General features: G+C 40.8%; 1 protein-coding gene and 1 long non-coding RNA gene across 6 annotated transcripts in view; both read right to left on the bottom strand.

The window, feature by feature from the left end:
* The window catches only part of HNRNPLL (heterogeneous nuclear ribonucleoprotein L like), a 72,316-nt gene extending 59,662 nt beyond the window's left edge, over positions 1-12,654 (bottom strand). For 4 of the 5 annotated variants that reach the window (XM_049870243.1, XM_049870244.1, XM_049870245.1 and 1 more), the window contains exons 1-2: positions 12,390-12,654; positions 472-590 (exon numbers count right to left, since the gene is read on the bottom strand). In XM_049870243.1, the coding sequence (XP_049726200.1) occupies positions 472-590; positions 12,390-12,575 (305 nt within the window). In that variant the 5' untranslated portion in view covers positions 12,576-12,654. Of the gene's footprint in view, positions 1-471; positions 591-1,010; positions 1,105-12,389 lie in introns of those variants that run through there. The other variant, XM_049870247.1, reaches the window with a different exon arrangement.
* A 2,682-nt stretch (positions 12,655-15,336) lies between these two features.
* The window catches only part of LOC126068111 (uncharacterized), a 99,294-nt gene continuing 90,930 nt past the window's right edge, over positions 15,337-23,700 (bottom strand). Inside the window, exon 3 of the long non-coding RNA XR_007515554.1 lies at positions 15,337-15,361. This is a non-coding gene — a long non-coding RNA (uncharacterized LOC126068111). The remainder of the gene's footprint in view (positions 15,362-23,700) is intronic.

The raw sequence follows: 23,700 nt of genomic DNA, 5'->3' as shown, positions 1-23,700 counted from the left end.
AAGCTAGGATGAAACACTGGCGTCTCATGATCTGAGTAAGAACTCACAGTAACATGGACTTAAGCAAATAATGCCTACCATTCATCTACCCATTTTGCGCTACCAATGAATTCCTACAAACAAACAAAAAAGTCAGTATTAAGTACCACTTCTTGAAGCTCTGAAGATGAAGGACATTGCCCATTCATTGGTTTAGAGTAGTGTGTGTGAAGAAATCATGGACTCATCTGAAAACCAGATGAAAAATGTGCATCATCAATTCTACATACAACCTGGTTGGGGAGTAAGAGGTGAACATGGACCCACAAAGTATATCCATGCATCACCCCAGAAGGTTAAAAATAATAAGCTTAAAAGGTTCCAAAGAAATACATTCATAGACAACATATACCACGTTAAACATCAAGCTGAGAGTAAAACATTATGCCACACTGAGTTAAATCTGTTAAATGAAGTCTCTACCGTCCTTACCATATAGTCCCAAATTTTTCAAGAGCCTCCACAAGGTCTGCTTCCACCACAGATTCACAGAGTCCTCGAACATGGACAACGGGTGAAACAGAAACTTTATGATGACTTCCACCTGCCTCCTAACAAGAGAAAATAATTTCTAATTAAAAGCTTTAAAAGCCTAAATTGCATCTTTTAGGAAATTCAACTCTGCATTAAAAAAGCAAACATTACAAAAAAAAAAAAAATCCCAAACACAATTGCCAATTGATAAGTTAGCAAAAGGGCCTGAGAGTAAAATCATCAATTGTTTGGTTTGAAAATTTCAATTTCTAAAGAGGGAGTATTCTATCTCAAAAAGAAGTACACATAAGTTATCAATTTATAACTTATTTCCACTTCCAAGGGAATTTCAGAAAAAAATTCATCATGCAATGATTGGTTATCTTATTCTTATCTCATAGTTTTCCTTCCACAAAATCAAAATCTCAAGTAGGCTACATGAACAAAAAACTCCCAATTTAAAATTTTTCCTTAATATAAAGACAATATACTAGTACCGTAATGGTTAAGGGCTCAGCTGCTAACCAAAACAGTTGGCAGTTCAAATCCACCAGCCACTCCTTAGAAACTCTATGGGGCAGTTCTACTCTGTCCTACAGGGTTGCTGTAAGTTGGGACCGACTTGATGGCGCCTAACAACAACAACAAATACTTTTTCCTGTAGTGTAATAGGCTTATATAATCTTTTGTTGCTATTTAATTGGTAATCTAGTCTCCTTATAACTTGAGGTTACTCAGCAGTGTACACATGGTAACTTAAAGGTTACAAGTACAATCTCTGCTGATAAAAAAAAAAAAAAAGAGCACTGAAAAAATGCCAGCCTTCCTGGGCTTCTATGGAGTATTGTGTATCTTTAAGTATGCCCAGCAAGATGTTATAAAATGTGGGTATATGATGTTAAAGTTTATTTTAAAAGGAAATTTCTACGAGAATTACTTTGCAAACGCAAATACTTCTCTTTTTTTACTTAAGTTCTAATAAGACAAAGATCTATATTCATTCCTATCCACTGGGCACCTCTCTTGCATCACAATGTCAGAAACAACTTCCATGTAAAATCCAAATATATAAAAGGAAATGTATTAAAGTTTTTCTCCCCACAAACAGATTAATCTGAAATGTTTTACCATTAAAATTTAATCAGTTTTTAAAAATTAAATCCCTTTATGGCTATTTTAAAAGACTCACCAATTTTTCTTTATTATAAAGACTGTTAGAAAAATTTAACAAACGGAGTGTCTCGTCAATTAAAAAAAAGTACGTCAGCATTTAAAGGCACTGACTTAAAAACATAAGGTAACCATGGGACTATTCTTAACGCTATTGTTAAATCCAACAAATAAATCCAGCTCCTCGTACATACTAATTCAGTTCTTGGAATTTCATTTGAATTGCTTATGCTGAGTTTTTTCTACGGTTAAACTGATGTTCAAACATTACCTTCAAATGACTCTCTCTGATAATGTCCTATATAAACCAACAATCTATTAGCAACGCTAACAAATAAGAATCTTTGCCTAGGTGAAACTTGACAACCAAATGTACACTGCTGTTATTGTTGCTGGATACCGTTGAGTAATTTCCACTCACAGAGACTCATGGCAGATCGCCAGATCCTCTCCCTTGGAGCCACTGGGTGGATTTGAACCAACCTTTTGGTTAGCAGCCAAGCACTTAACTATTGCGTCACCGGAGTTCCTTAAATACACCTTATTATTATTATTAAATATAACAAGTACCCCCCCCCCAAAAAAAAACACCAAACCCACTGCCATCAAGTCGATTCTGACTCACAGAGACCCTATAGGACAGAGTAGAACTGCCCCATAGAGTTTCCAAGGAGTGCCTGGTGGATGCAAAGTGCCAACGTCTTGGTTAGCAGCTGTAGCCCTTAACCACTACACCACTAGGGTTTCCAATAACGAGTACAGTAAAGCATAAAGAGGATGTTAAGTAATAGCTAACTTAACAGGTTTTACTGTAAAAATAATTACACAATAAACTGCAGATACAATTAAGAGTCAAGACAGTCATCTATCTCAGTTGATTCTTAGAAATCAGCTGGCAGAGGTAAAATAAAAGGACAACAGAAAACTTGGAGACATTGTAGATCTTCAAAAGTGAGAAATATAATTTCTTTTTAAAACTGTATTGGCTGGTCTCTTCAAAAAGCATCACAAAAAATAGAGAAAGTAGGATTCCAGATTGAGTCTAAAGAGATAACCAAATGCAATGTGTGAGCTTCATTTCATAATAGATCACCACCACCAGCTGACAAGTCGACTCCAAATCCTGGTGACCCCGTGCATATTATGAACTGCTATAAAAGACATATTAAGGACAATTGGAGAAACTTGTATTACTGTTGTCTTAGGTATAATGGTTATGTGAGAATACATCTTCATTCTTAGGAATGCTGGGATATTTAGAGATAAAGTACCATGATGTCTGCAACTTACTTTCAAATAGTTTAGTAAAATAAATATGTACATAAATACGTTGTAAACTGCTGTCCAGTCAGCCCCTGGCTCATGGCAACCCATGCACCACAGGAGTAGACCATTGTGATCCCTATAGCTTTCATTAGCTGATGTTTGGAAGTAGACTGCCAGGCCTTTCTTCCCAGCATGTCTTAGTCTGGAGGTTCTGCTAAAACCTGTTCAGAAGTTAACACAAGCCTTCAGGGTGGCTGCACTTCAGATGCACTGGCCAGGAATCAACCCGAGTCTCCCGCATAGAAGGCAAGAATTCTACCACGGAGGACCACAACTACCACAACCTCCATCAGACTGAGCCCAAAACAACTAGATGGTGCCTGGTTACCACCACTGGCTGCTCTGGCAGGGATCGCAATAGAGGGTCCCAGACAGAGTTGGAGAAAACTGTAGAACAACATTCAAATTCACACACACAAAAAAAAGACCAGGCTTGCTGGTCTGACAGAGACTGGGGAAACCCCGAAAGCAGAGTCCCTGGACACCGTTTTAACTCAGTACTAAAGTCACTCTGAGGTTCACCCTTCAGCCAAAGATTAGACAGGTCTATACGGCCAAAAATAATGCACATGAGGAATGTGCTTCATAGTTCAATCATGTATACAAGACTAATGGGCCCACGAGCCCAAAAGCAAAGATGAGAAGGCAGGAAAGGACAGGAAAACTGTACTAATGGAAAGAGGGAACCTAGAGTGCAAAAGGGGAGAATGTTGACACGTTGCAGGCTTGGCAACCAATGTCACAAAACAATTTGTGTATTAACTGCTTAATGAGAAACTAACTTGCTATGTAAACTTTCACCTAAATCGTAATTTTTTTAAAAAGCTAGAAATAGAAAAAAACAATCTTTTTTAAGAATAAACCACAGAACCACCACTACCCTCCTATATAAATATAGAGATAAAAGCCCAAATGGCAAAATGTTAAAAACTGCTGAATCTCTGTGGAAAGTATATGCAATTGAACATTTTACGTTGATAAAAAGTTTGCACATTATTTTACTACACAACATTTGGGACCTACAAAAGGGTATGAAGAATAATGTAAACAAAAACCCATATTTCTTTTTTTAGTTTAGTACAAGTAGTTCCTGACTTACAACGTATTCATACTTATGCACTTAAACACGTATGACCACCTGCTGTTTTTCTGGTACATCTTATCATTAGTGATATGTACTATATACAATGTTACAGCACTTAATTTGCTGATATTATCATTCTCAGATGTTCACTTGCAGATAGTCTTTGTTATGATTTACTGTTTAAAATACTGCCACATAACAGGCTACAAAAACTACAACAAAAAATAAAAAAAGGTATCTGACTTATGTCAGAACTGGCCTATGATTAGAGTCGTGAGAATGGAATCCCATCATAAACTGTGGACTACCTGTACATAAGCATGGGAATTCCAGAACACTTAATTGTGCTCATGAGGACCCTGTACATAGATCAAGAGGCAGTTGTTCGAACAGAACAAGGGGATACTGATTGGTTTAAAGTCAGGAAAGGTATGGGTCAGGGTTGTATCCTTTCGCTATACCTATTCAATCTGTATGCTGAGCAAACAGTCTGAGAAACTGGACTGTATAAAGAATAGGGCATCAGGATTGGAGGAAGACTCATTTAACAACCTGTGTTATGCAGATGACACAACCTTGCTTGCTAAAAGTAAAGAGGACTTGAAGCACTTACTGATGAAGATCAAAGGTCACAGCCTTCAGTATGGTTTACACCTCAACATAAAGAAAACAAAAATCCTCACAACTGGACCAATAAGCAACATCATGATAAATAAAGACTGAAGTTGTCAAGAATTTCATTTTACTTGTATTCACAATCAACACCCAGGGAAGCAGCAGTCAAGAAATCAAAAGATGCGTTGTGTTGGGCAAATCTATTGCGAAAGACCTCTTTAAAGTGCTGAAAAGCAAAGATGTCACCTTGAAGGATAAGGTGTGCCTGACCCAAGCCATGCTATTTTCAGTCACATCATAATGCACAGGAAAGCTGGACAATGAATAAGGAAGATGGAAGAACTGACGGTTTTGAGTTGTGGTGCTGGCGAAGAATACAGAATATACCATGAACCGAAAAAAGAAGGAATAAATCTGTCTTGGAAGAAGTACAACTAGAATGCTACTTAGAAGCAAGGATGGCGAGACTACATCTTACATACTTTGGACGTGTTATCAGGAAGGATCAGCCCTGGGGAAGGACATCATGCTTGGTAAAATACAGGGTCAGCAAAAAAGAGGAAGACCCTCAATGAGATGGACTGACACAGTGGCTGCAACAATTGGCTCAAGTATAACAGTGACTGTGAGCACGGTGCAGGACGGACCAGGCAGTGTTTCGTTTAGTAGTACACAGGGTTGCTATGAGTTGCAACTGATTCGACAGCACCTAACAACAACCTATACATAAAAACACTGTCAATCAGTCGATCACATCTCCTCCTACTACTACTCTTGTCATCATGGGTGACCACTATCCTGAATATGGTTCTAAGAAACATGACTATTTTTCTAATTGGTTTTCTCACAAAGACATGCATTACAGGACCAATTAAAAAACCCGTCAAAAGGCTTCATTTTGTTATGTTGTTATTTAATTATGTAAAAACTGGAAAACGTTAAATACAATCAATATAGTACTTAGGAGAAGATACAACTATTTGAACCTCAAGGGCTGAAGGCACATCCTAAGCCCCTTGCCCTTTCCTTATTAACCTACTATGAATCTGCCGTTTGTGAGTTAATCTACCTTGATATTTCTTTATCTTTAAATCATATCCTCTTTAACAAAAGTTTCTCATCCTTTCTGTAGCTTGCTTTATTTTTTTTTAAAAAAGAAGAGCTTTAGAGTTGTCTCCAAATATAAAACTGATACATTAAAGGTATTTTTTTTCAAACAACTGGCCCCCTCCTTAATGAGTTCTGAATTCTTCCTCTTTCCACTAAATACTAACACTCCTCTTCAATCAATACTTTCTTATCTCTACCTATACTATATCCCAAACCCACTGCCATCAAGTTGATTCTGACTCACAGCAACCCTACAGGACACAGTAGAGCTGCCTATACAGTTTCTAAGTCTGTGAAGCTTTATGCAAGCAGGTTGCCACATCTTTCTCCTGCAGAGTGCCTGGTGGGTTCAAACTGCAGACCACTCGGTTAGCAGCCAAGTGCTTAACCACTGCACCACCAGGGCTCCTTCCTATACTATATATTGATAATAAATTTTAAAATCATCTGTAGTGTATCTTTTACCTACACATTATCTCTATTAAGCATCATACTTTGAATGTTTCCTACACTGGTGGATAAGTCAGAATTGTTTACTCCGTCCACATATTAATACTTTGAACATGTCTTCACTGGTATAAGGAGTCTTTTTTTTTATCCTCTTTTATACAGAAGACCCAATGTTCTTTCCATTTGAAATGTTTACTTATCTAGGTTCTCTCCTGGTCTATCACATCTATTACCTATCAGGCTAGAGACAATATTCCAGGTGAGTACCCAGCAAATGAAGTCATGCTTACAACGTACATACGTACAATGTACCTTCTTTAGGTAAACTGGGTCAACGATAATGGAAGCATGACCTGGTCCCCACTGCAGCTTCTAGAACCAATCTAGTTGTAACAGCCATTCCAAATCCAGAGCCCCTCAAAAGCTATCTCAAGGACAATCTAATAACATCAACCCTAAGTACCAACTCTGTCTTCAGTACACTGAAAACCAGGCTCCACTGACGGGAAGGAGGGAAGCTCCACAGAATCTAAACGAAGCTGCTCTTATCCAAGAGGAATGAGAACGACTATTAACACCTCTTCAGACAGCAAAGCACAAAACTGTAAACTCATAAAGGCCATGCATAATGTCCTTAAAGTGTTTGTTTTCCTAACATCTCCACCCACAGCGCATGCACAACAGTCACTGAACGACTTTTTCTCCCTTCCTGTAAGTCCAACTTCAGATTCAATACTTCACTCCCCACTCCAAAACACACAGACCTACTTCCAAATGATTATCGTCTCTCCTTGAATACCTTCAATGCCAGGAAGCATACTACACCTCAGAAGACAATCCACTGTACTTTTAGAAAATGCTTCATAATATGCATCGAACCTGTCTTACTGTAGCTTCCTATCCAACCCTTTGGAATCAAACCAACGTTTGAATGCTTGTTTGGATACTTACTCGGTAACCATAAGCTAATAACTAAACTTTTCTGAGCCTCAGTTTCACTGTTTATTTAAAAAAAAAATCCTTATTTTACAACAATAAACAGAAGAATGTATATAAAACATCAAGAACAGTGCTAGATGTAGCTACTGAACAAAGGTTCAATAAATATTAGTTGGTACCCTCTAGTCCCATCTACATTTCCCCCTTCTACCCAATAAGTTTCCAATTATGTATAACGATTTCTTACATCACGCCTTCAAGCTAAATATCTCAGATTCTTCCATCACTCCTCTTATGACGTGATCTCCAGTGCCTTCTCCATCCTGATAATCACTCTTTGGACACATTACATTTTATCAACATAGTACCCAAGACATGAGGATAGTATTTACAGACATAATAAGATTATCTCCTCCTTTACTTTGGATACTTCCATAAACCAAGGAAAAAAAAGTTTTAAGGGGCAGTTGCAAATATTATTTTAACTTATACTATGCCCTGGTGGCACAACAGTTACACACTTGGTTTCTCACTGAAAGTTTGGCAGTTTGAACCCACTCAGCTACTCTGTGGGAGAAAGACCTGGCAATCTGCTTCTCTAATTACAGCCAAGAAAACCCTATCAGGCATTTCCGCTCTGTCACATGGGGTCGCTATGAGTCGGAATCGACTCGACAGCAACAAGCTTGGTTTTCTGGTTTAAGCTCAACTGAGTTGTTTCTGTGGCTGCAAGCGCAAGCCCTGAAAGTTGTATTCAATTTTATAGATGGGGGAAAAAAGCACTAAGTGATGTAGAATCACAGATTTTTAGATACAGTGTTTTTTCACTATTACATCCCCATCACCTAGAATAGAACCTAGCACATGACAAGGACTCAGTTATTATTTTTTAATGAGCCAAGACATTTTAGCAATCATATAATATAAACATTTTTTGAGACAGGCAGGAAGAAACTGAGACTCAGAGAGGTTAAGTCACAAAGCTTACTGGCAGCAAAGCCAAGACACTGCCTTGGCTGTGCTTCTGGCTCTAGGAACAGCTAAAGAGCTGTCTGTAGAAAAAAAATCACTATACGTACTCACACCAAGAAATTGTCACTCATTAAAACCAAAGATAATGAAGTCTACTACTTTTCATTTCTTTCTCAAAACTGGGTCTAAGAATAAGTAATCTTCACTCTAGTGTAGCAGTTTAGCTAGAGGAGACATGGGATGCTACTGGTATAGACGGTGCACTTAGCTCTGGAGCATCCATTCTGGTCTCTTATTCCTGGGAGCATAGTTATTAGGTTCAGGGTGTCTAAACTTTTCCCGTGAGAGCTAAGCCTACAAAGTGACCTCATCCCATCTCTCACCCCATATTCATACAATAAACCATGATAATATTTATGTCATTTCTGTAATTTAGATCATACAAGTATAATAGTATTAGCTTGGACCCACACTGGATAACTCTACTTAGTGAATATTTCTTTGCTCAAAAATTCTAATATTACCTTTTTACCTTATCATTTTGCCATCTTGCAAGTCTACTAAATGTTGAGAAACTGAAACTTTCAACTCATCATTAAACAAATCACAGTAACAGTTTTTGATGTACCTGTTTACTCAATAGAAGAACAGAGTAAAAAATAACTTGACAACCTCCAAAATGAATTAGCACTCCATAAATTTTTGATACCAGCCTTCAGAAAAGCAGATCTTTTCTAGGTGATCTCCCAATTCAATTCCTCAATCGGTTTTGCCAAGTGAAGCTCTAATACTTGAAAGTCAAGCTGATTTCTTAAAAGCAAGCAGATACAGAAATTTACTAGTAATATGACACTTAAAGTTCTGCCTGCTAAATTTAAGAATATCATTTTTTTCCACAATAATAAAGTAATTGCTCCTTTGCCATGAGACCAGAAGAACTGGATGGTGCCCCACTACCATTACCGAACGTTTTGATCAAAGAGTCCATAAAAACAATCCTGATCAAGGGGAGGGGGGAAATGCAGAACAGAGTTTCAAATTCTCATGGACTCTGGACTTTCTGGAGCCTGGAGGGGTAGGTGAACCCCTGAAATTATTACCCTGAGATCATCTTTAAACCTCAAACCAAAAATATCCCCTGAAGTCATCTTAAAACCAAATGATAGTTTAGCTTAACTAGTAAAAAAGTTTGCCTTGAGCATTATACTCTTTTAAGAACTATCTATAATACAGGATCAAACTGATAACAGCAACTCATAAGATTAGAAAGGAACCTTAAGGGGCAGTGAATTTATGTTAATGGAGGACGAACAACTCATAAATGTAGGGGGAGAATGGTTGCACAACTCAAAGAATGTAATCAATGTCACTAAATTGGACATGTAGGAACTGTTGAACTGGTGCATATCCTGCTGTGCATATTCTCAACAACAGCAACAAAATAAGGAACACTTAAAGTAGCTGTGTAATACATGGTACAAATCTTCATGATCACATCTTGTTCAAGAAGTGTGGCAAAGTAAATCTGAAGATGCCTGGGAGTTTTTGCCCTTCAAAATAAGTCCCAGAAGACACATATCTGAAGGATGTCTTATTTCTCAGAGTCAAAGTACTAACTCTCTCACTTCTCTTTACACCTTAAAATATCATGATCGTTTACAACAATCAACTCATCCTTAAGTTAGGAGCATCCGTGGGTGCAAACACTTAACATGATTGGCTGCTAACTGAAAGGCTGGCAGTTTGAGTCCACCCAGAGGCCCCCCAGAAGGCCTGGAGATCTACTGAAAAATCGGCTCCTGAAAACCCTATGGAGCACAATTCTATCTGACATGGGGCCACCTGATTCAGGATCAACTCAAGAACATGTGGTAACTGGTAGGACCACATTTTTCTTACTCACTTTCTCCTTTAAATCTAAATTACTAAATTTTTAAAGCACTCATGGAAAGTTAATCATGAAAAGCCAAGCAATATAAATCTTTACAGTCTTACTTTTCACTTTGCAAACTTCCACCTAGAGTTGAAAAGCTTGCTCAACATTGTTACCTAATCTACACTTACTTTCACAGTTTGACCACAAAAATATTTCTCCTCTGGGCTCACGACCACTGAGGATGGGCCAAACCCTCTTCAGTTAGATGAATTACCATACTTCGAGATGATGAAGTACTAGACAGGAAATTTCTAGCCAGGATTTTCCTGTCCCAGTGACAGGATTTTTATTATGTACAGGTTTCCATATTTTTGGCAATTTCAAAATAGTATCAAAAACTAAATTTAGAAAAAAATATTTAAAAGAAAAATAAACCTTCACTAAACTTCATTGTCCAATATTGGTTCTATTAAACAAAAACAATATCTATGAGTCAGAATCGACTCGACGGCACTGGGTTTTTTTGGTTTATCCTCTCCTAGGAAATACAACAGCATTAAGAGAAACAAAAATTAGAATTTATAACTCACTCTGCATATATGAGTTTCTGTGTAGGTAATTTAAAGGCTGCATTCTTTCCATCACTGAACTACAACTTCAAGTATGGAATGCATGTTTTTCAATTTTCATATTTTACAGACTAACAGAATTCAGGGGGGTAGTAACTGACTTTCCCACAGTCACACAGAAGACATGCTAGCTACCACTAGACTCCTGACCCTTCCTCCAAACCCTCTCAGTGCTACTTCCACTAATACACAATTCACTCTGAATATCTTAAGTACATATCATTTACTTCCCAAGATTAAAAATAATACTAATGACCTATTATTTTGTTTTTTAAAAAAAAGTTTTATAAGCTGCCTTAAGTATCTTTCCAAGACACTTCTAAGACATTTCATGTGGCTGCACAAAAACTCGAGCAAGACTCTTGGCAAAAGAAGAATGCTGATCCACACACCTAAATATTACAGCTGTTTTCTTAACCTTAAAAGACAATGTAGTTGCTTTGAACTGAAGACTTCTTAAGAAGAAATGCACTTCCTTTATTCACGTTTCCACATTACGTTATGAATATTCCAAATAGCTGACCACAAAAATCAAAAGTAATAAGTAGACACAAGGAAATTATCTAGAAGAAAAAGTTCCATTTTTTAAACGTGTTGCAACCTTGTCCATCACTTTATCACATCTGGAAACCCTAACAACTGGATCACTATTGACCAGACTTTCTTTTTTTTAACATCAAAATTCAAATAGCCTCTTATAAGTGAAAAACATTTTAATAGAACATTTTAAGTTTTGATTAAAGTTTGCTGAGTTAATCACAAAGTGTGTTAAATGTTCAAAGAGCATCTAAGTCTTTAAGACAGTTAGAGTGCACCAAGAAAGTGCAAAAACGTTTGCTTTGTTGTTTCCTTAAAGTGTGTATCCAACTTAACCTGAGTAAACCTGTATCCAACTAAACTTTGCTGTGGATAAAATGAATTTCACATTCCTTCTACCTTCAACCAACGTTTTTGATCAAAGAGAAGAATCTACGTACATGTATTTCATGAAGTCCTGAGTTCAGTTCCTCCTTTCGTGAGGTAAATTTGCAATAAACTGCCAATGAACAACTGAGGGGATTCTAAGACTTGCTTTACGTGAAAGTAGGGGTGCAGTAACACACCTACCAACACATTTTGTTAATCGAAGAGCTAAAAATTGCACAAAACAATAATCACACACTAGCAAAGCACAGACGTCATGCCTGCAAAGAGTAAGGATTTTAAGTTAAACCTTCAGGGGAGCCAGCATGAGGGTGGCAGGGCGTAATGTGCCACTCAGCTCCGGCTCTCCGCAGGACCCGGGCAAGGAGGGCCCTCTGCTGAACCACAGACGCACCCACCCTGCGACCCCGGCCACCCGCCAGGTCGCAGCAGCGCGCGGATGCTGCGGGCAGAAGGGCTGCAGGGAACCGGTCGGCCGCCAAAACCCGGAGGAGTGAAGCCGACAAAGAGCCACTCTCGCGCCCCAGCCCCGGCGCAGAAGCAACGCCTCGCCGCCCCCGCCTCGCGACCCCCCTTCCCAAGTTCAGGGTCCGGCGGCGGCCTCGCGGCAGGGCCTCCCACCCCGGGGCCCGGTTCACGGCGGAGATGCGGGGACGCGGTAGAGGGAGGACTACGGCTTGGCACGCCGGCCGCGCAGCAAAGGAGGCACCGGGGCGGCAGGAGGCCGGGCCCTGCTCTCGGGGAGCCGCAGGCACCGCACGCGCTCGCCGCGCTTTGTTACCGGCTGGGAGAAGCTCCGGCCGCTGCCGCCATCGCCCCCGCTCCGGGGCGTCGCTTCCCGGCGGCTCTCGCCTTCCTCGGCCGAGTAGTCGATCTCCCCCTCCTCGGTCTTGAGGCGCTTGGCCTGGCTCTCGTACTCCTGCTCCTCCTCGTACGTCTCCCTGGGGGAGGAGGAGGAGGAGGACATGGCGGCGGCGGCCGAGGGAGCGGCGGGCAGGCGGCTGGGGTGGCGCCGCGCGGGCCTCCGGTGCCGCCGGCCAGTCCGCGCCGCGGGCAGCGCCTCTGCGTCGGGGGGCGCGGCCGAGCGGTCCGCGGAGGGCGCGCGCCCCTGGGCCGAGGAGCCGGGGGAGCGCGGGGAGCGGCTGGGCTCAGGGGGCGCCCCGCGTGGCTCAGCAGCGGCCGCTCCGCTTTATCACCAACATCCAGCCTCCGCCTCCTTCTCCGTCTCCGCTCCCGGCCCGGGGGAGCGAATCTAAGGATGGGGACGAGCCCGTGGCTTCCGGTCTTCCCTCCTCCCCAAATCCGCTCCCCACCGCCCAGCCCGGCCTCCGCCCCCGCCTTCGCGGCCGGCTCACGGGATCGAATCCAGCCGCAGCCCGCGGGAAGCACCCCCCCCCCCAGCCTGGGTCCTATTTCTCCTATTGGCGGGAGAAAAGTCGACCGGGGTTCCAATTGGCTCTAAAGGCTGTTTGTCAAAATCCGCCCACGGCCCGGCCTTGCCTCGCTCCCTGCGCCTTCGGAACTGGCCGCTGGCCCGGCAGTCCCGGCTGCGCAACGCCTGGCGCGCGCCGCCCCGGAGCCGTTGCTGCCCCGGGGCCGTTAGCGCTGTTGGGATTGTGCCCGAGACGCGGCGCGGAGCGAAACGGGACGGGCCAGGAGGCGTGCGGTGGGCCGGGCTGCGGGTGTTAACCGCCCTCCCGCTCATTTAAATGCTTTTATTACTTTTTTATTCAAAAAAAGGATTGGGAAAACCTCTAAAATCCCTGCATACATACGCACAAACTAAAACTGCAGGGTTGGGAGGGGAGAAAAGGGGAAAAGGGTTTGTAACCATAAAATGATCCTTCCCCTCCTGTCGTGTGCGAAATCTGAGACAAGCGGGTGAACTCTCTCTCTCCCAGCCCCTAACGTGATATTCAAGAACACCAGCAACATTTACCGAATGCCAAAGGTGCAAGTCTGTAGAAGACACTCCACATGGGCTAATGGCAGTGTGATCAGTTATCCCTCGTTCGTAACCTGGACCCTTCTTTGCTGACAATTTCAGGGGCTTTGTCTGTGCAAGTTCTTGCTCCAGGTAAACGTGTTTTAAACCTTCAGTATAAAATCTCATCCTTCCCAGCTCTTTCTCTTCTGGACGATCTGTTTATTTCTTTTAATCATTTCGTTTTGAAAGATACAAAAGCCTAGCAAAATTGTCCTACAGATCACAGACCACTTCCTCTGTGGAGCCCTGTGGACTCCTGGCTTGGGCTTTAAGTTGCTTCTTTCTCCGTGCTGTTTTTGCCACAGGGCCCTGTGTACCCACTTCCTAACCTGTTCTACTTTTAAAATGAGCAGCGATTGAAGATAGGAACTGTGCTCTCTCCATCTTTGTAAACCCATCTCTTGAGCCAGTCCTCGGCTCAGTTTAGGCGCTCAACAATACTGAATGAGTGGTCCTTGGGAAAGAAGGTCCAGTATATCTTTAGGGGAAGGAGCCCTGGTGGCTTAACGGTTAAGCGCTCAGTTGCTAACCAAAAGGTTGGCAGTTGGAACCCACCAGGCGCTCCACAGAAGAAAAGAGCTGGTGATCTGTTCCCTTAAAGATTTCAGCCTAGGAAACTCTATGGGGCAGTTCTTTTCTGTCTTATAGGATAGCTATGAGTTGGAACCGACTGCGGGGCACACAGCAACAATGTATCTTCAGGACGCAGGGCACACGGCAACAATGTATCTTTAGGAAGAAGGACCCCTGTTGGCAAAGCAGTGAAGAGCTTGGTTGCTAACAGAAAGGTCGGTGGCTGGAACCCACATGTGACAATCTGCTTCCTTAAAGAGTACAGCCTTGGAAACCCTATGGGGCACTTCTACTCTGTCCTGTAGAGTCTCTAGGAGTCAGATGACTAAACAGCAATGGGTATATCTTTAGGGGAAAACAAACCCGCTGCCATGGAGTTGATTGCAACTCATAGGGTCCCTATAGAAAAAAAAAACTTTTTTATAGGGTCTCTATGAAATTTTTTTTTTTTTTTTTTTTTTTTATGAAATGATCCTTAAGAAAGAGACTGGCAAATCTGTAATGCAACTTCTATGACTTAACCCTTGGAGAACTGCCTGGCATTAAGAGTCTCTTAAATGTGCCTATTGTCCTTGTCCCAAAGGTGCTTCCCTAAATGTGGCTCTTCCTGTGAAGATTGTTTTCTGCTCCAGCCTAGTTCTCTCTCCTTTCCAAAGTTATTTCCTTTGAAAAAGCTATTTTTATTTATTGCTGATAGTGCTTTACCATACACTCTTTTGTACTTTGTAATTTACACTGCCTGTCATTTTGGAATCCAATTGCAAGCTTTTCCACAGTATTGTACAGCTATAATCAAATTTTTGTGTGGCTGCAGGTGTATTTTGACAAAATAGGACTAAAAAATAATTAGAACTTCATTTTTTAAAGTTGATATAAAATGGAAGTGAAGAGAAGAAAGATGAAAGAGCTGCAGATGAGGAAATGACATCCACGGGGCTCTGGAGGGGTGAGGGCAGCCAGAGGGCCTTATACAGGTTTTCCAAATATTTCTTGTGATGATGAAGACATTTAAAATTCTCAAACCCCTGCATTCAACCTATACCAAGTTGAAATGTACCTCTCACACCAACCTGTAAGGAAACCCAGTCTTGACAAAATCCAGGCTGCTGTACTTGGCATTTACTTCACAGTGGGTAGGAGTCAATATGTACCAGTATTAAACTTTATCCTTTTTTCAAATAGCTCAAATCAAACTGTTGAGAAAAAAAAAATGCCAGAGAAGTAAAACTGACAAAGCATTTTTAAAGGACATAGTTCAGTATATTAACGATGGGCAACCTTTGACCTTGTTGCAAATGAATTGTTCAGACAGTGACAGTAGGTTCTTTGATAAGGAAAATGCAAGCTAGCTCACCTCCATACCATGAGAAGAACTAAAGGAAAAAAAAAAAAAAAAGAAGGAGGAGGGCATAAATTGTATTCTGTGTGATTTGACTTAGATGAAGTAACGAAATTACCCATTGCCTAGTAGCCAAAAGTACCTAAGAAAATCAGAAACCGTTCTTAAATACTATGACCGTCCAGAACCTCGTGTGCAGTACAGCCTCAGGTTTTTGGCCAATTGTCTGAATGTATTGGATTGGCTGCTGTTGAGTGGGATAGGCAGTGGTCAAGAATTCACATTGCTACAACTTAAAGTGGATTCAGGGGTTATAATAGAGTGGGAAGTGGGCCCAGATCAGCCCTGGGGAAACTGATAGTTAACATCCTTCATAATCTAGCCCCAGATTGCCCTTTAGTTATCTCTCCCATTACTGGAATTTGGAATTACTCTCTCATTTGTTATGTGAACTAATTTATAAACCATGCAGTCAAGTTGGGAAATTAGGCACACACCCAAGAGATAAGCCTCAAGACACATATAGCACACATGTAATACAACAGTCACTTACAATGTGCCAGGCACTGTGCTAACCGCTACAAGGGCCAAGGAGATAAATTCCTAGAGAAGCCCTCTACCAAAGGCACTCTTATTACTATGCTTATTGTACAGTCAAGCAGTCTAGGCGAGGCTAACAAACCTGCTCTAGAGGCACAGCTAGTAAGCTGGAGAGCCACGATTGGAAACCAAGCAATCTGACTCCAGAGCCAGTACTCTTCATCAAAAGAATGATAAGGTGGAAAATCACATTGACTAAGGGTATTACACAGCAGATTCTTGTAACTGCTGTCAATAAATTGTACACCTGTAAAAAGTTGAATTGGAAAAAAAGAATGATAAGGGCAATGCATGTTATAGGCATTCAGGAGAAAGATTAGGGATTTTTTGGAGGAGGTAAAATCAAGAACTGAAGAGTAGATGAAATAAAGAAAGCTAAGGAGAGAATTCCTATCTTTCGAACCTATTTCAAAAGACTGAATTCAACCACATTTTATTTATCCCCCTTGGGTGAATTCCCTGCCTTCCCATTATCTCTCACTATGAGATTAGTGGCCAACCTTTGCCCTCTTTCCTTCTTTAAATCTTACAGTGTGGAGCAATGATCAGTTGCAACTTGTCCAGTAATTCCTCCTCCCTTCTGCAATAGGTCTTTTCTTTCCTGAGCTCCATGAGGTCTAGAGCATCTGTTTCATCAGTATTTTGGTTGACTAATACAAACTTAGGAGCCCCAGTGGCAAAGCGGTTAAGTACTCAGCTGCTAACTGAAAGGACTGTAGCTCAAACCCATCAACCACTCCATGGGAGAAAAGACCTGGCAATCCACTCCTGTAAAGATGACAGCCTAGGAAACCCTGTAGGGCAGTGCTATTCTGTTCTACACAGCTGCTCTGAGCTGGAATAGACAACAGCAGACAACAACAAATACAAACTCACTTATATAAGCTACATAATTAACAGCAAGATCTCCCAAATACAATTAAAATTCCATTGACAAAAAAAAAAAAAATTTTTTTTCTTTCAGCTTAACCCACTGATGATAATTAAAAGCAAAGCTATTTGTGCCTCAAGCCCCTGTAGACACCCTGAGTCATTTCATAGAAAAGAGAGTTTGGAATGATCTTATGGATCATTTAAACCAACCACCTCTTTTTACAGATGAGGAAACTGAACCCAGAGAGAAGGGATGTGATTGGCCCACCAAGGTCACAGAGCTGGTTACTTTCTGAGCTGTTACTTAAGACCCTTTCATGCCCAGTGGTACATATAGTGACCATGAATTTTTTTCAGCCTCTGGGGTTTATCGGGAAGCGCCATACCACTGACAGTGTGTGCTACTGCAAAGCAGGGGCCTTTATGACTGTTTGAAATTGAAGAAACAGGTATGGGTTGCAAATTACTGTTTTTACAGGGTATTATATGAGCTGTCTGGATTTTTGGTAGGAAAAATAGAAATTTTGAAAATTTTTGTTTGTTACTCATATGTACCAGTAGACCCTGGTGAGGACTCTAGCGTATAATTAGTATACTAGTTAGGTACTTCATATGTACCACTATACACGTAGAGTAGGCTCGTGGGAGGGGGCAAGAAAAAAAATCTGTACTACCTACCAAAAATTTGGATACACTTTAATGAGTCAGCATGGTTCCATTAATGAAAACACATGGATCAACAAAAAATTCAAAGCGGAAAATAATTGGGTCCCCAAAGGGTTAGCCTCTGAATCTTCTTAACACACGAAGCATTTAATGCCAATGTTCCAATTCTCCTGAAATCTGTTGCCCCATTTTCATGTACTAAAGGTTGAATGGAACCCCTGGTGGCGTAGTGGTTAAGAGTGGCTGCTAACCAAGAAGCTGGCAGTTTGAGTCCACCAGGTCCTCCTTGGAAACTCCATGGGGCAGCTCTCCTCTGTCCTGTAGAGTCTCTATGAGTCAGAATCAACTCAACTGCAATGGGTTTAGTTTTTAAAGATTAAATGCAACTCTCGGATTTCTTTATGCAAGCAGGGAAAGTTGCTCCTTCCATCTCTGTGGGGATGCAGGGCCAAGGTGCTGCACCCAAGTGTTCCCATAATTGTAATGTTTGGGAAAGACAAAGGACCTCGCATGTAATGATGTAGGCTGCAGCAGTATTCTGGCACTGGACACCTCTTCTGCTTAGAAGTTATTGGTGATAAAAGGTTTTACCACCTTAACGCAGGTAATCAATAACCTAAATACAGTTCCTTAAAGCAACCCATGAATAAGTGAATAAGGCATAGAAATGTTGTCTGGCTTACGGTTGTACCCAAAGAATAGCAATGCATTACTGGTGATGAGAAAGACAACTGATATGGGGAAAGGGCCCAGCCATTGTTTAGGGAGGACAGTTGTGGCAGCAACTGTAGGCCCCGTGCTTTGTGTGGGGACAAAGGGCGCTGCCCCTTACTCTTCTTTTCTAAACTCATTAAAATTCTATTTCAAAATGTCTGTATTGAGACCATGCTAAGATCACATTTAGAGGAGCCCCATTTTAGCATTCTGAAAATTGATTTGGAAAGCTCTGGAGAAAACAATATTCTTTAGAAGGGGTAAGGTCAGAGATCCATGTACAATGAGCTCCTCCTCTTGGAACTCTAGGAGCCAACTGTGAGGAAACACGAAGGGTGACTTATTGATTCACAATGCTTCACTCCCTGGCTCTGTCATCTGCCTCATGGGGGGAGTTGGTGGATTCTGGATCTTAATCAGAAGCACATAACATTTTTGTTTTGTTTTTTAATGTCTGTCTTTAAAATTAACCCACGGGTCCTGTGGACTATGCTGACAGTAGAAAAAACAAAAACCGTAGGGCCTCCTTTAAAGTACAGTCATCTCATGAGACTGGAGGGACCCCAGAGGTCATGACCCCTGGACTCTCTGTTCGCCCAAAACAAAGCCATTCCTGAAGCCAACTCTTCAGACAAAGATTAGACTGGACTATAAGACACAAAATGATACTGGCGAGGAGTGTGCTTCTTAGCTCAAGTAGACACATGAGACAATGTGGGCAGCTCCTGTCTGGAGGCGAGATGAGAAGGCAGAGGGGCACAGGAGCTGGTTGAATGGACACGGGGATACAGGATGGAGAGAAGGAGTGTGCTGTCACATTGTAGAGAGAGCAACTAGAGCCATATAATGATGTGTGTGTAAGTTTTTGTATGAGAAACTGACTTGAATTGTAAACTTTCATTTAAAGCATAATAAAATACATACAAGGTTACAATAAAAAAATAAAGTACAGTTATCTCAGCTGGCCAAAGCTTGATGACTTACTGTCTGTGGATGGCCCTGGTAATAAATAGAAGTAATCTAGAATGTGGTATATTTTATGCACAGTGTAAGTGTCATTTTCCTAACGACATAAAACTTCTGCACTTTTCCTTTGGAAATAAAGAATCCCTATTACCTCAAGAACGAACAAATCTGTCTTGGAAGAAGTACAGGCCCTCAATCAGATGGACTGACATGGTGGCTGCAATGAGGGGCTCAAGCACAGTAATGATTCTGAGGATGGGGCAGGACTGGGCAGCATTTTGTTCTGGTGTGCACACGGTAGCTATGAGTTAGAACCAACTCAATGGCTCCTAACAACATTGACTGCATAACTTGCTCATTAAAGTTTCAGCTAATTTTATGTATGCATCCTAAAGCCTCAGAGCTTTTTTAGCTATTGATTTAATTATTGTGTTATTTACTCCCATAGACATACAGATCTAATGCATAGCCACTGACCAGGATACTAATTCATTCACTAATTTCTACCCAAGTTTATGCAGCTGTACTTCTGGGAAGGGGTGAATAAATTATAGCTGTCACTGTTTTCACTGGTAAAAGCAAATTCAATCAACTTCCAGAGGAAATTAGATATATAATAAAAAACATTTTCATGCTGATTTTTAAAATTTAATTTCAATAAGGAAGTTCCAGAAATCATGTGAAAAGTGTCACCATTTTCTAATGGATGCATCATTCGAATGACTAGAGGTAGAAAATTACGAGTTTTTCATATCGAATTTCCAATATTACTGTGATTCATTGGATATGCAAAACTTTTGTTTCCTGACTCAACTTCTGCAAAAATCACGTTTTCAAAGGACTGGAGTCATAGAGGTATATTATAATTAAGGCGTAAAGTTTAACGCGAAGTCCAGCTTAGAACAACAGCTCTTCAGAGACAAATCAATTAGTTCCCACGAAACTTTGTTAAACCCAGTGCACTGTTTCTGATAATACTCCCCACTTATTTGACAGAGATCAACAAAAAAGAGTGCTGTGGTGCATTTATGCAAACCAGTTTTTTTAAAATCCACGTTTGGTTAGTTACAGTGAAAAGAAACCACCGACCCAGGAGGAAGTGCCCTGCAGGAAGTCCCTCGAGCACTATTAACTCACCGTGCAGTCAAGCACAACCACAATGATAGACACTTTCAGGTGCTATGGTCATGCGCATTTGCCTTGAGGCTGGAGCTGCCTTTTTAAGAGGTTCGACCTCTTAAAAAATAATAACTTGTGGTCAATCTGCAAAAACAAGATAGCCCTTAGAAGTACTCGCTCACACCAGATAATGACAGGTAATATTTAGAGTCTTATTATTGGTTATGGAAACCCTGGTGGTATAGTGGTTAAGAGCTTGGCTGCTAACCAAAAGGTCAGCAGTTTGAATCCACCAGGCGCTCCTTGGAAACCCTATAAGGCAATTCTACTCTGTCCGATAGGGTTGTTATGAGTCAGAATCAACTGGACAGCAATCGGCTTTTTGGGGGGAGTTTATTATTGGTTATGGGGCAGTGACGGTTCAGTGGTAGAATTCTCACCTTCCACGTAGGAGACGTGGGTTTGATTCCCGGCCCTTATACTTCATGTGCGGCTACCACCTGTCAGTGGAGGCTGGCATATCGCTACGATGCTGAACAGGTTTCAGTGGAACTTCAAGACTAAGACGGACTAGGAAGGAAGACATGGTGACCTACTTCTGATAATCAGCCAGTGAAAACCCCATGGATTACAACCATCCAAGCCCCAACGAGTCATAGGGACAGCACAGAACTGGGCATTTTGATCTGTTGTGCATGAGGTCGCCATGAGTCAGAGGCCTACTTGAGGGTAGCTAACAACAACAACAACATTACCGGTGCCGTAATTTACACTTAGAAGAAATAACATTTAAATTTTGTTCACTTTTTTCTCTGACTCATGTGAATTGATAGTGCTTTAGATGTTAAAACAAATTCTTTCAATAAATGAAAACTGGCACAGGTTGGCAGTTTGAATCCACGAGTCACTCCTTGGAAACCCTATGGGGCTGTTCTACTCTGTCCTACAGGGTCTCTGTGAGTCAGACTCTACTCAGTGGCAATGGATTTGGTTTTGTTTTTTAAGTCATCTTGCATATGAAAATATAGATAAAACAAAATTAACAACTATCCGCTCATACTTAACAAAAACATATTCAGTGCTTCCAATGATTTCATAGAACACTCTGTTTTGTTTCTCCTAAAGAAAAATAATTCAAACTTCTACGCTCCTAATTCTTCTTTTCTATCTTTCTTAAACTGAACAAAATAAAAGTATTTTGGATAGGCCCTCCCCCTAGCCCATCAGGAAATTTTCCTTGGTAAGCAAGTTACTAACTCACTCATCTTTCTTTCCTGATTTTTAAAGGTGAGACTATGACAAAAAAGAAAGAAAATAAATGCTAAAGATAGCACATAAACTAGGTTTTTTCGATCTCAGTTCATTGACCTGTGTTGTCTTCAGCTTTCTTGGCCTGGCAGTGTCTTTGCATTCTGAATGTTAGGTTACATTTGAATCAAATAGAACAGATTATAAACATAATTGTGTAATGTTTTCCCTTGTTGCTATTTACTGTTCCAAACTGCTGCAGTGCTTTTCCAACCCCCACGCCTAAAACCAGGAAATTAATAGTCCAAGTTTACTTTAGGACAGAAGTGTTTTGCTCATGTATTCTTTCTTTGGTAACCACAACTCAGCCCTTGAGTTTGGCCTAGACCAGTGTTATTCAATATGGTAGCTACTAGTCACATGTGGCTATTTACATTTAATTCAATTCAAATTAACTAAAACTTAAAATTCACTTTCTTAGTCACAGTAGCTGTACTTCAAGTGATCCATAGCCATATGTGCCAGTGGCTTCTGTGCTGGACAGCGCTGGACTGGACCATGGCGTAGTAGGGAATGATGGTGTCTCGTTCATCTTTGTGTCTTCAGCATCTAAACAGTACCTGAACATAACAGGTTCTGACTAGATGTTTGTGGACCTAAACTTAGTTTCTCTTTCTCATGGCTCAAGAAAAAATAAATAAATAATAGAAGCACATAATACATAGTAGGTAAGATTTTCAAATTATGTCTAGGCAGGTGACTCAAATATTGATCTATAATTTGATTTTTTTCCTCACCCATATTTGTTGTGAGATCACTTAAAAATATATAATCCCATTTTGCAAAAGACTAAGCCACACATATACCTCCTTTTGTAAACTGGGCATAGTAAAATGTATATCATTTAAATTTGTAAATCAACCAATTGTATTAAATATGAGAGAGGCACGTTTAATGAAAGACTCCCGGAATATTACGACTATTTTCCAAAAGTGAAAATTCCCTTTGCAAAGTGAGTAGTCACTCTCTGATTTATCTGTAAGCACGCCATTATATGAAAATCAGGATTTGCAATGAAGTGAGGAATTAGCAAGTAAAAATAGTTTTCTTTAAAGATGTTATCACAAGCATTTAACGTTGAAAACTTTGTATGATATAGTTACTATTATTACTAAGCATAAATCAGTAGCCAGCATTATGTACCACTTTACTACGTACAAAGCGTTTCACACATTGCCTTATTTTATTCTCGCACAAACCTTATGAGGTAGACAGGGCAGGTTCTTATTGTCTCCATTTGGCAAATGAAGAAACTGAAGTTTCTTCTTTTGTCTCTAAATAACAGCTTCTTTTCATTATGCCTATGAGAACGTATGAACTATCTATGGCAATTAGATTGGAATTAGAATTTTTAATTATTCTGTCCTATTTGGATTAAACTACTTTCCTAAGAGAAAATATTGAAGTTGTCAAGGATTTCATTTTACTTGGATCCACAATTGACACTCGTGGAAGCAGCAGTCAAGAAATCAAAAGATGTGTTGCACTTTGCAAATCTGCTGCAAAGGAGCTCTTTAATATGTTGAAAAGCAAAGATGTCACCTTGAAGACTAAGGTGTGCCTGACCCAAGCCATGGTATTTTCAATTGCCTCATATGCATGTGAAAGCTGGACAATGAATAAGGAAGCATGAAGAAGAATGGATGCCTTTGAATTACGGTGTTGGCGAAGAATATTGACTATACCATGGACTGCCAGAAGAACAAACAAATCTGTCTTGGAAGAAGTACAGCCAGAATGCATCCTTAGAAGCAGGGATGGTAAGACTTTGTCTCACATACTTTGGACCTGTTATCAGGAGGGATCAGCCCCTGGAGAAGGACATCATGCTTGGTAAAGTAGAGGGTCAGTGAAAAAGAGGAAGACCCTTAGTCAGATGGACTGACACAGTGGCTGCAACTATGGGCTCAAACACAGCAAAGATTGTGAGGATGGTGCAGGACCAGG

The sequence above is a fragment of the Elephas maximus genome, chromosome 26 (genome assembly GCF_024166365.1).
Source record: "Elephas maximus indicus isolate mEleMax1 chromosome 26, mEleMax1 primary haplotype, whole genome shotgun sequence".
NCBI classification, from domain to species: domain Eukaryota; kingdom Metazoa; phylum Chordata; class Mammalia; order Proboscidea; family Elephantidae; genus Elephas; species Elephas maximus.
This window is presented reverse-complemented; position numbering and strand designations above follow the sequence as displayed.